Here is a 13,332-nt window from a genome sequence, read left to right as displayed (position 1 = left end):
CTTATAAAGAAAAAATTGACTTTACCTCAACATTTTCTGCTCTTTACTCAGAAAAAGGGGCCTCTTCCAAGTCACTGTATATATATTGTTCCCCATGATTATAAAAAGAGAGTAGCATTTTTAATGAGAATTGGATCAATGCTTTTCCTGTTTTAATGAGATGCATTAGATCACAGCACACACATTCTTGATGAGAGTATATTTTTTCAGACAACCCTTTTCAAATCAAACGCTTTAACGAGGAAAAGGTTAAATGCATTTTTTATCACGGAACTAATTAGATTATTTGGTGTTTTTATTCTTTAAGTACTTTCTAGGGTAATAGTTAATCTTAGTTCCCCATTGTTTTAATCACCTCCACTGGCAAGAATGGTGAATTTCAGCGAAAGAAGAATCGAAATCGCTAAATTTTAGAGATGTAAAACCTAAATGCTACTCAAAAGATTGAAAAGGACAAAAATATTGATAAAATGAGTCAATAGAAAAAGTAACCACAATTTTAAAGGGTTACATGACATTCACATATATTTTTCCGACAAGAAGAGTAAACTCCAACAAAATAAAAAGACTGAAATCGCGAAAAGTAAAAAAGATTCAAGTCTAAAGTGCTATCATAAAATGTTAACATGCAAAAATGCCAAATAACCTACCTTACAAGACAAAAAAGGATTAAAGGCAATTTTAGTCCCCTAATTTCAGACAATTCTCATTTTAGTCCCATAACTTACTAGGGTTCCATTTTAGTCCTCTATAACTTAAAAAAAGCCCAATTTTTTGTACACATTTAGTCGAAAATTTGCCTTAATCTCCGGAAAAGGTCACATGGCCTTCACATGACTTTTTAAATTAGGGGTTTCGTTCTTATTGGCTTAAAAAGCTCACGTGGTGATGACTAGAAAATAAAAATGTGTACCAAAATTGAGCTTTTTTAAGTGATAGAGGACTAAAATGGAACCCTAGTAAGTTATGGACTAAAATGAGAATTGCCTGAAGTTAGGGGACTAAAATTGCCTTTAATCCGTTAGGCCATGTGACTTTTTAAACCAATAAAAATGAAACCCCCAATTTAAAAAGTCACGTGAAGGCCATGTGACTTTTTTCGGTGATTGAGGCAAATTTCCGACCAAATAGTTATCAAATTGAGATTTTTTAAGTTATAGAAAACTAAAATAGAACCCTAGTAAGTTATAGAACTAAAATAAGAATTGCCTAAAATTAAGGAAATAAAATTATCTTTTAATTCAGACAAAAAATTGCATTTATGCGTTAGAAAAATCAACTCCGTCGTAGAAAAATTTGCTACGCTGAACATATAAATTCGACAAGTGGTGTCTTAATTAGGGATGTAGCTAGAATCAAGAATAGCATTAATACATAGAGGTAATGAGGCAGTAGATTAATGGCTATCTAGCTAGCTAGAGAATCTTTTCTCTTACAAACTTATAACCTTATTCCACACAAACTCATATGACTTCTTTTATTCTTAATAAATTATAGTAATCAATCCCAACATAATTCCCAATGTCTTCACCATCCCTCAATTAATATACACTAAACAAGAGACTAATTCTTGGCTTATATATATAGCAGTTGAATACAGTTGCTAAAATACCAAGTTTAATTAATGTTCTGTAGAAAGAGTGAGAGGCTTTCTAGCTAGAAGAATGCATGTGAGGCTATAGCTAGCTAGAAAAACCATGACTACTTAGATCAAATTTTGCATACCATAAAGGAAAAAAGGGCCTTCTGCATCCAAGAATTCCCCCTAGTGAGACATAAACCCTAGACAGGTGATCATGATCATGAAACCCTTTTGAAAAAGTTAACTCTCAAATGCTCCCTCCTCCATGAGGGTTATAATTATCATTCCATGGCATAGATGATGAATATGGGATAATTGGGAAGCTAGGTGTTTGATAAAATCTACCTCCCCAACCACCCACCGTCCGCGGCTGCGCCGGCACCATGTGTGTGGAAGCCAATGCTTGAGGGGCGGCCGGGGGAGGCTGCAGTCCGGCTGCCTGAATGTCGTTGCAGGCGAAACGGATCAAGTCTGCATTTGCGGCGTCAAGCTCCTTCTGCAGACGGTCAACCTGTCTCTGGAGGAAGGAAATGGCGCTGACGCAGCCGTGAACGGGGTCCCGGACGCGGGCCTCCGCCTCGTAGGCTAGGGAATTCACGGCATCCTCGCGCTGGTGGGGCAGAAGCTCGTTCAGAAGTTTGGTCACGTTGCTTGCCCCGAAGATCTTGTGAACGTTGGCGAATTTCTGAGGCTCTTCCGGGGGGAAATAAGGCGCAAAAATGCAGCCCGGTATGCATTTTCTCCGCAAGAACTTACAGGCAGCGCAGGGAGAGTTGTAGGAGCTGGATGAAGCCATTGTTGATCAAATAATCAATTTCTCCTGTGAAATCAAGAAAAAAGTACCAAGTAAAAGTCTTAATTTGACTGATAATTTAGTACTTTGATGTAAATTATGTACTTTTTCTAGCTAGCTGTTAGTCTCCTGTCTCTTAAGTTTTTCTCGTCATTTTTGACTTTAAATTACTCATGAACCACCTACCTCCCAGGTCAATCAGAAGGCTTTTTTCTTTGGTTTTCCCTTCATTGCTTTCTTTAATTTGTTTTTCTGTCTTTCACTATCAGTAATCATGGAGCTTAATTTGCATGTTCTGTAATTACACTACAGTTTGATTATGCCTGTAATAGCTCATGATCACTGTCTGCTCATTACCCTCCTGTCTTCTTGTAAACCAGTTCAAGTAACAATTCATGCCTGTTTTGTGTGCTAAGATAGATTCTGACAGTCCCATATATCGCCAATATTAATACTCCACATATTTTACAAGCTGGGACTATGCATGTTTCCCTTAAGAGAACATGTCAAAATTCTCCAAATCTAGTGTTGAAACTGTGTTGATGAGAATAAGCTGAACAAATTTTGATAAGATATTCTTAAAATTGAGATCTAGTTAATCAAGTAGCCATAATCCAGAATGTCCCAGTTCAGTTAATGTGAAGTAAAGAATGTTTAGGTTCATCATGAGTACTAATCACTACAAAAGGTAGACAAAAAACCCTAGATCAAGAAACCAATATCTATATCTATATCTATACCTATAGATAGATATAGTGGTGCAAGAATTAAAAAAAGTTGAACAAACACAGCAAAGCAACAAATGGGCTTCATGAATTGTACCTGTACATATGGTCTACTATATATAATTTCCTTGATCAGAAGAGGCAAATAAGAAAAAAAGAAAACAAGAAGAAAATAAACTACCTTTTCCCCTTGTGTAGGGATGTATATATGTAAGTGTATCCAAGAAACTGTATATATGTCTGCTTATGATCTTCAAAAAGTTCTGTGGGAACTGCAAAAACACACAGAAGAGTGAACAGATGGCTCACACAGATAGAAACTAACTGGGAGAGATCATCAATTGTATCAGTAGAAAAAAAGAAAGGGAAAAAATTGGCAAGGGAATGAGGATTGATGAAAGGAGGACAAAGAGCATTTAGTGGATGGAGAAGGAATGAATAAGGCAAAGGACAAAGGGTAATGAATGAGAGGTACACTAAAAAAGATGACTATGACACTCCAACTCCAACATATCTAATAATTTTATGATATTGTCACCCATTTTTCCTCACTATGTACCCTATTTTCTCTTTGCCTGCCCTCTTGCTCATGCATTCAGACATAAAATCAAGAATTTATCTGTTTTTAGTTTTTTTTTTTAAAAAAAACATTATTAATTCTCATTGTAATAAGTAGTAGATGTGTAGTACACATAGCCAACTCATCCCTTCTGTATTCTTGTCCAAAGCCCTTTTCATAAGAGTACTTGATCAGCTACTGTGAGCTTGGATTTCAACAGCACATACAAATTATACATATATATGTATATATATTTTAATTATTGAAGTTCCCTCAAAACTGAAATCCAAGATAATACAAAATTCAAGATTTCATAATCTAAATTAAAGCTGATTTAACTGGTGCAGATTGATGTGCATTCATATCCACATATCAAATATCATGTGTATAGAGGGAAAGAAATGCAGCAAAAGTTAAACAAACAAAAGCAGAATCTGATATATATATATATATATGTATATATCTGCAGCATGCTTCCTTCAATTATAAGCCACATTCATATATATATGTCACTTGATTTGTGATGAATCAGTGATCTTAATCTGTAACAGAATTAGGGCTCTTGATCTTTTTGTTTTTGGTCAAAAAAAGTGGCTGTTGAGAGTGAACACAAGCAGTGATGTTAATTTGCAGCCTCTCTTGATTTTGAGCAATCAAATCCAAGTCCATTACAAGGAAGAGAATTAAACCATATTGTACTTAAATTTTTAAGACATAGTTCATATATATATTTTTTCTGAAAAAATCTTATTATATATTCATGAACGATTGCCATTTTGTTTTCTGATACTTGAAATTATGTACATATATGGGAATAAATCAATCATTCAAAGAGTTTTAGGTAAAGTGGAATTCCTCTCATGATCAACAGTGAACCTCAGTGGAAAGTCGGGTGATTTTATTTTGTCATATTGTGGAAGGATGTCATATGAAGTAAAATGAATTTTTTTTTTCTTACTGTTATGATTAATTATTATGGTTAAAAATTAAAAATTAGGTCAAAATATTAGCTATAACTAAAAACTAGAAAAAGAAAATTGCTATTTTAGTCATGTAAATTAGGAGGTGACAAATTTTGGTCCTCTTCAAATTAAAGTTCGCAATTTAGTTTTGTAATTTTAAAAATTATGGCAATTTTAATCATTTCTGACCAATTTGGCCAAAAAAATCCCGTTGTCATTCATGTCAGCCCATGAACATCATACCTTAGTTTGATCACTTTGCCACATGTTCCAAACCCTCAATTTTACAAACTTCTTTTAACCACACTACCGCAAGATATAGTTTTCAGATACTTGACTTTTTCAACAACAAATATGATGAGACGTCTACGATACACCAATATCCAAGGTAGAATACCAGTATTGAGAGATTGATTTGGTAAATTTTGGAAGGTCTTGAGTTGGCACTTACCGGCCCAAATAAGAGATTCGTTTCAATCTGCATCACATAATCGACCACAAAAAGTAACTGTCTCAAACTGTCCCAAATATCGTCCCAAGGTTTTGGTAGGTAATAATTTGTGACGACATTTTGGACAATTTGAAATTTAATTGGGATGGTCAGGTGAAGGTCCAATTTTGTGATTGAATGTTCTTTCAAATGCAGTCCCAAATTTCTTCCTAAATTTCAACGGCTACTTGATGTCATCCCAAAATCAGTCCAAAACCTCTAATAACTATATTGCAATGGCTATATCATAACGGATATTTGGTGCCCCAACAGCCGTCCCAAAATTGTGTACAAATACTTATGCTCCATTTCATTTGTGTACCCATTCAAGTGCATCCTTCCTATTTATGAAACTGATAGAGCTTTAAAAGTATATATATATATAGGCTTAAAGGCAATTTTCGTCCCCTAACTTCAGGCCATTCTCGTTTTAGTCCCCTAAGTTACTAGGATTCCACTTTGGTCCCGTAAAACTGAAAAAATCTCAATTTTGGTACAAATTTGATCAGAAAATTGAGTCACTCGCCGGAAAAAATCACATGCCAGGCATGTGACTTTTTAAATTGGGGCTTGCATTGTGATTGGCTGAAAATAAAAGACTTAAAGGCAATTTTCGTCCCCTAACTTCAGGTCATTCTCGTTTTAGTCCCCTAACTTTAGGCCATGTCTTCACCACATCATCTTTTTCAGCCAATCACAATGTAAACCCCAATTTAAAAAGTCACATGCCTAGCATGTGACTTTTTCTGACGAGTAACTGAACTTTCCAACTAAATTTGTATGAAAATTGAGATTTTTTCAGTTTTACGGGACCAAAATGGAACCCTAGTAACTTAGGGGATTAATACGAGAATGGCCTGAAATTAGAGGATGAAAATTGCCTTTAATCCTATATATATATATATATATATCAACTTCATGTTTTGATGTAATTAGATATATCAAAATATCTATTTTGCACAGTCCAGTATTTGTGATCCATCATTCTGCTTTGAAAATTTGAGGTGGAGGAGGTGCACTATTTTTCAGGTATTAAATAATGTAACCATATAAATTGTGATATTGTTCTTATTTTTAATATATTATATATTATCAGTGCGGAAGTTAATTATATAAATTTGAGGTGTTTGTAATTAATATACATTGTAGTTTTGTATGATTAGGTAAATATGTTAAGATAATTGAGGAGGTGGATGTATGAAAAGTATTTGTCGGAAAATTTAGTAGTTTAGCAGGAATTTGAGAATGGTCCTCGAAAATTTATAAATTGGACTAAAGATCAGCAAGCATATATAAAGTGTGAGAAAATTAGCTAGGTGTCCATGTCGTAAGTATAGGAATCATGTGTTCAAAACGAATAATAAGGTTATGTATGAAAGGATTTATGGAGGGATACTACAGTTAGACTGCTCATGGCAATGCTCAAGTGATAGAGTACTATGATTAATTTGCTTGTACCAGTTGTTTGCATTCAAATTGGACCATTAAATTCAAATTTTTGGAACGGAAATTAGAATAATAGAGTTGTCTCAAAGGCCATCCCAATAATTTTTATATTTCCTCAACAATTGTAAAAATTCAGAAAATTTGAACTAAAATTAAATTCAAATGTCCGTCCCAAACTTGATCCTGAACGGCCATTCCAAATTTAAATTCTAGAAGAATTAAGGGACTGCTTTTGGGATGGAGGTTGGGACGGTTATTCCTCCACCATCCCAAATTTTGTCCCAGTGTGGCATCCCTTAATTCTTTAATATATAATAATATAATTTTTCAAATATGATATATCGACATTTGTTATTTGGATTAGCTTGAAAGTTCAAATAAAGTAGTATGATATCAATATGACATCTGTTATCAGCATTCGCCCTAGTCGTTAAATTAGAATTTTTTATGTGTTTTTTTCGAAATTCGGATTGTGAACAATAGAATGTATTTAATTTATTTAGGCTAATTTTATTTTTTTTTCGTATGAAAAATATTGTACTCAATTATAATTTAATACAATATTAACAAAGAATATACAAACAAAAAAGGCAACCGAATATATAACTTTTTAAATTAATTAATATTAGGGACGTAATTTGAGATGATATTCCAACCCAAATAAAAAGGAAAAACACGTCCCAAACTCCATCCAAAAAATCATTCCAAAAATAATACACCTGATTAAGAAAACATATCCCAAACGGCGTCCCAACAACCGTTCTAAAAATAATACGTCTGATTTAAAAGTTCTGTTTGGAAATGTCATATATTTTGAATTAATATCCAAGCCATATATCTAGAAGAAATATGACTTTTTATTATAGTTAATTATTATTGATGCCCATAAAATGCACTTGGCCCAGGTAAAAGCCCAATTTACACAGAGGCCGAATGGAGAGCCCCTGCTTGCTTGAAGTCCGAGGGGGAAATTGCCTCCGGTCCATCACTAGCTTGTAGGATCAGGGAAGATTGGGCCCTGATTGAGGCCCGCTAGCACACCAAGAAACAAACCTCTTAGGCTAGTCTAATTGCGCGATATATCCCCCCCCCCCCCATACACATGGTGGAAGCTGTTCGTCCAGCACGCAAATGATGGCAATGTTATCGCCACCAAATTCTGAAGATAAGAATGAATCCTCACATCCTAACAACCCCTAAGAGTTTGAAAATTTATCCTCAAGAGACTTATCCTGTCAAGATCCCTCAACTGGGAAGAGTCCTTAGAGATTACAACCATTTGTCTCCGTGTTTGAGGGGGCATATCTGTTAATCACTGACCAGAGCCCTAAGGTGGCACGAATTGTCATTCGGGAACTAAGGCAATAGAAGCAAGCATTCTCCCTTCGGTTAAGGGTAACATATTTTTGCATGAGTATACGTACAAGTTCACTATTCAAGCATTCTTATTAGCAATATTATTCTCTCATCTCTTAAACTCTCATTGTTACCATATTTTGCCTTGCTTTTATCTTTCTACAACTATTTACTAACTTGATTATCGGAGTGCTAACATATTTTTTGCAGGTCCCCTTTCTCAGGCTTGCAAAGAATTCAGACTAAGGACTTCCAGTCCAATTAAAGGCTTTATTAACAAACACTTTTTGTTTACATCAAATGGCATCGTATGTGGGAACACAAACTAAGACGTAAAAATCAACGGAGACGTTAAACAATAGTTTGAACAAGCAAAAGACCGTGATGCGTCTAATGCCTAGGCTCTTTAGGTAGTGTCAGGAACTCCCCTAGCCCCCGCTGGACCCACAGCAGCAGGACCTTCTGGTACCAAACCACTAACAGATGCAGCGATATAAAAGCATAATGATTAACTCTGATAATGAATAAAACCACGAAATTTCCATGTAGGGGACTTAGTGCTCTGAAGAGTGGACACATTAAAATCAGTGGGGAAATTGGACCCCGATTGGACATGACCTTATAAAGTCACAAGTGTACTGAGACACGAACTTTATGAGTTAAAGATAGAGAAGGACGCCGGGATAGCAACAGGGAGGTGGGGGCCAGTTTGCCGGATCTGAGATCTGCCCCAGTAGAGACCACTCCGCCCCAGACCTAGACCCTGCCTAACAAATTCCCAATGCCGCCCCACCTCTCGAAAAACCAATCCCCGCTCTGCTTAGCTCTGCCCCGCTTATTGATATAAAATAACTCAAGTTAGTTTATTGCTTGATTTTTAATTTTGTATCTTATATGATATATATATATATATATAATTATCCCAAATTACATAAAACAAAAATAACATCAATAAATTTGATGTAGCTAATTATATATTAAAATATCAAATTAAATAGTACAAAGAATACATTCAACTAATTGTTTATTTTTAAATAACTAATATCAGTTTAGGTTTAAATACTTAGTTTTCTATCTAAAATGAATTATATAATACAACAATATATTGAACTAATATTTTATTTTTTCAGTGAGTACTTTCAATATAGGTTTAAATACTTTAACATAGTTTTCGATCTAAAATGAGTTATATAATACAAAAAATACATTCAACTAATTTTTTATATTTTCAATAAGTACTGTCGATTTAGATTTAAATAATTTAACATATTTTTCAATCTAAATTGAATTATATAATACAAAGAATATATTCAAGTAATTTTTAATTTTTTCAATAAGTACTATCGGTTTAGATTTAAATACTTTAACATAGTTTTCGATTTAAAATGAATTATATAATACAAAGAATACATTTAACTTATTTTTTATTTTTTCAACAATTACTAATCAGTTTAGTTTTGAATAATTTAACATAATTTTTTAAATAAAATAAGTTACATAATACAAAGAATACATTCAACTAATTTTTTATTTTTTCAATAAGTACTATTAGTTTAAATTTAAATATTTTAACATAATTTTTAGTCTAAAATAAAACATATAATACAAAGAATACATTCATTTCATTTTCTATTTTTCAATAAGTAATATATATATATATATGTATATATCATTTTAGATTTAGGTATTTCAACATAATTTTTTATCTAAAATGAATTATTATAATATGAAGAATACGTTTAACTAATTTTTATTTTTTGTGTTTTTTATATAGAATTGGATATGTACAAAATTATTTAAGGGTTTACATTTAATACCATAATCCCTAATAACTAGTATTATATATAAGAAAATAAATATATATAAAAAATTAAAATAGTAATAGGGCAGGTCGGGGCGAGTTTTCGGTACAAAATTCAAGACCCACCCCGGACCTGGCCAGGTCTCATTTTGTTGGCCCTGGCCCCCGGCAACTTTCGTACCAAACTAGCCCCAGTTGGGAGCGGGCCCCGACTGCCCCTTTGCCATCTCTAAAAGGACGTACCTTGTCTCGATCATGGAACGTATATAATCTTAAGCAATTTTATACTTAAGTGGGAAACACCTTCTCAAAACAAGCTTTGCCCCCAAACGCCCTCTAAAAAATAAAACTTGCCCCAAGCAAGCGCCCTCACCAAATAATTCCTATCCCCCAGGCAGGCACTTTCTCATAATAAGTCAGGCAAGTGCCTTTTCTAAGTTACTCCTACCCTGAGGTAGGTATCTTCTCAGGATAAATCTTGCTCCCAAGCAAGCGCCTCCTCAAAACAAATCCTCCCATTAGGAATGCATCATTTTAGAATAATTTTTTTACCTACAAGTAGAATCTTTCTGTAATATAGCTCAACTACATGATTGTAAGTAAATAAGCCCTCTAAATAGTAGGCACAATCTCAAAAGATAAGCTATTTTACTCTAGGTAGGCACATACGTTAATAAACAAACCCTATTTCTAAACAGGCACCATTACTAGCAAAAACCTTATGCTTAGAAGTCACTCTCTTCCCCTAATACCTTTATCTCTGTCACACGTATCCAACTAAAACCAAAGGGGAATGGGACCAAAAGAGAAAAGGGAATTCAAACCAATATGTACATCTTCCTATAGATCTATCTTATCTTTTATGCTAACTTATTTATCCTATAGAAGAAAAATCAACTATTCCAAAACATTGAAAGGGCGGCAAGCCCCAAAGCACAACTCCAACCCAACAACATAGGTAGCAAGCCTCCAAACAAAGATAATGAAGAAAAATGTACGCATATAAAAACCCCCCAGTCGAACTGATTGGAGGGGGGGAATATTCAGCAAAAATAAGAAAAAATTATTTCATCCCTAACAACAGGGGTACCACAATAAGATTATTTTTTTCAAAACGGGTGAGGGATACTATCATTTTTTCTACCCCGTAGATGGGGCGTTCTTCTCTTCCTTCTCAGGCTCTTGCTTAAGGGGTAGCTTCTACTAGCCCTTTTGAAGGGGTTGTTGGTCTGAGGGGGGTCTACACCTCTTCCATAACGGTCCCCAGGAAGTATTCCAGATCCTCATCTAAAAAGAACTTGCTAGTTATGTCATTCAACAATTTGAACATCTCAATGAGGAGGGATGAAAGTCGGGCACCCTGTTTTCTAAATCTACGGGAGGGGACTCCAAGAGGGACTGCAAAAAGATCTGAGGCGCCATCAAGGGCTACCTCAAAATCCAAAATATTGCCACTGTCCCTTGGGGAATATACCCCTACACAGCAAATGCCCCTGACAAACCTCAAATCCATACTTGAGGAAAGGCAATGCTATCCTAACTACCTCCACTTGAAATTCCTCTGATTTCTTGTAGTGGGCAAGCAGCTCTACCAGTAAGACTCCAAAAATCATTGGTCCTCATTAGAATTGGGGAAGTTCGATGAGCTTTCTCAGCCGCCCTCATTAGAGCCTCAAATTGGCTCTTGATCATGTCCAAGAGTTATTACTGTAGCCACCCATTATTCTTCTTAGCAAGCTGTCCCCAAAGCCTCCTTTTTTGCCTCTTTCAGCCTCGTCACCCCATCCAGCGGGCGCTCCACCCGATCCTCCAACTGCTTCTGCATGTCCATTAGTGGGAGAAGCGGTGTAGTTTGAGGACAAGATGGCATCTTCTATAACACCACTACCGTATAAGAGAAGAAAGCATTCAGTATGCAAAGTCAACAATCAAACCAAGATCAAGAATGAGATAAAATACCTAAATAAGGTGGCAGGATAACAAGCCAGCCAAATCCTTACTGGAGATAGCAGATAGAGTGCGCTTATCCCCTAAAGTCAGAGCCACCCTAAAAACCTCAAAAAATAGTGCAGATTTCCCTTTTTGGTTCCCGCACATGGGACTGGTGCATATAAACCCTCAATTAGGGGACAAACGTTGGTGCCTGGAGGATAAACCACCTGCATCCAGAGAATGAGGGACGGAGGAGGAGTGGGCGGTGTGGTCGTGGATCGAGTAACACTTGTGGAGGAAGAGGGTTAGCTGGAAAAATTTCCCTTAGCCCTCTTAGAGGGGCCCTTGGGGGGTGGAGACTGGGGCTTCCCCCAAGAATCACTGGACTCTAGCATTCTCCCAAGAGCCTATAACGAGGGAATCGCCGTATGTCGTCCTCCAGGATATCTTGATGGCTCTTCGCAGTAACTTGTTGAACATGATTCACTCAACAAATAAGTAAAACACGCAGATTAATTAATAAGCCAAAAAGAAAAGCGTGAAAGGAGTAAAACCAAAATGGTAGTACGCAATGGCTCCTACAAGGGGACCTCTTTAGGACTCAGGCTAAGTGAAATAGGAGTCTCTCATCCACCAACCCCCAACAATCGTAGGGGCTGGAGGTTAAGTCCTCAAGGAGGGTAGAAGGCCCTACACTCCTCACTCTTATAGAGAAAGAAGTGATGGGGGAGATCATAAATCCACATGTGGGGAAACGCCTAACGGGTGGGAAGAAGAACATAGAAGAAATTGCCCTTCCAATTCTTTGGAGCGTTAGGGACAGGAAGAAAGGGAATTCCTCGACAAGGGAAAAAGTGGTTGATATCGGGCTCAAATTCTTTTAGCTGGAAGCATGCGAAGAAACTTCTTCCAGAACACTATTAAAATGATAACTCATAGCGAATTCGGCTAAAAGACGAAAAGAGTTAGGCACTAATAGTTTAGGGGAACCTGAAAACCTCCTCATAAAATTGAGGAATGGGATAACGAAAGCCTGCCTTAAATGAAAAAGCATAAGCAGATTGAAGGTGGAGCATCAGGCTGACTCTCAAGGGAAGGAAGGAAGATGGCGTAACTCTCAAGAATAACAAATTCCTCGTCATGCAGCGAGCGTCGGCATCCCTGAATGTGGAGGGTGCACTATCCAATAAGATGGGATTGGTCACCCTGTCTCCCTCTCCACTGACAGCCAAGAGCTACTCTCCCTCTTCTTCCCCCAAAGAAAAACCCTCTTCCTCATTTTTACCAATAGCCTCCCATTCCGTGTCAGAAGGCTCATCAACCAGGCAACGTTGAGCTGTCTCCGCGTTTGAGGGGGCATATTTGTTGATCACCAACCCGAGTCTTAAAGTGGCACGTTTCTCATCCGATTGGGAATTAAGGCTATAAAAGCAAACCTTCTCCCTTCCGTTAAAAGTAATGCTTTTTTGCATGAAGATACATACAAGTTCACTATTCAAACATTTTTATCAACAATATTATTCTCTCATCTCTTAAGCACTCATTGCTACCATATTTTTTCTTACTTTTATCTTTCTACAATTATTTACTGAATTGATCGTGGGAGTGTCAACGTTCTTTACAGGTTCCCTTCTCGGGCTTGCAAAGAATTCTGCCCAAGAACTTTGAGTCCAAAGACTTCATTAA

At 36.1% G+C, this 13,332-nt stretch overlaps 1 protein-coding gene across 1 annotated transcript; it reads right to left on the bottom strand.

The window, feature by feature from the left end:
* Nucleotides 1-1,558: 1,558 nt before the first annotated feature.
* Nucleotides 1,559-3,613, bottom strand: LOB (Lateral organ boundaries (LOB) domain family protein). The gene is made up of 2 exons (XM_020692901.2): nt 3,282-3,613; nt 1,559-2,402 (listed from the first exon to the last, which is right to left on the bottom strand). The coding sequence occupies exon 2, from the start codon at nt 2,376-2,378 to the stop codon at nt 1,830-1,832; it is 549 nt and encodes a 182-aa protein (XP_020548560.1). The 5' UTR covers nt 2,379-2,402; nt 3,282-3,613; the 3' UTR covers nt 1,559-1,829.
* Between the last annotated feature and the right edge of the window lie 9,719 nt (nt 3,614-13,332).

Source organism: Sesamum indicum, linkage group LG3, assembly GCF_026168435.1.
Source record: "Sesamum indicum cultivar Baizhima isolate 11 linkage group LG3, ASM2616843v1, whole genome shotgun sequence".
NCBI classification, from domain to species: Eukaryota; Viridiplantae; Streptophyta; class Magnoliopsida; order Lamiales; family Pedaliaceae; genus Sesamum; species Sesamum indicum.
This window is presented reverse-complemented; position numbering and strand designations above follow the sequence as displayed.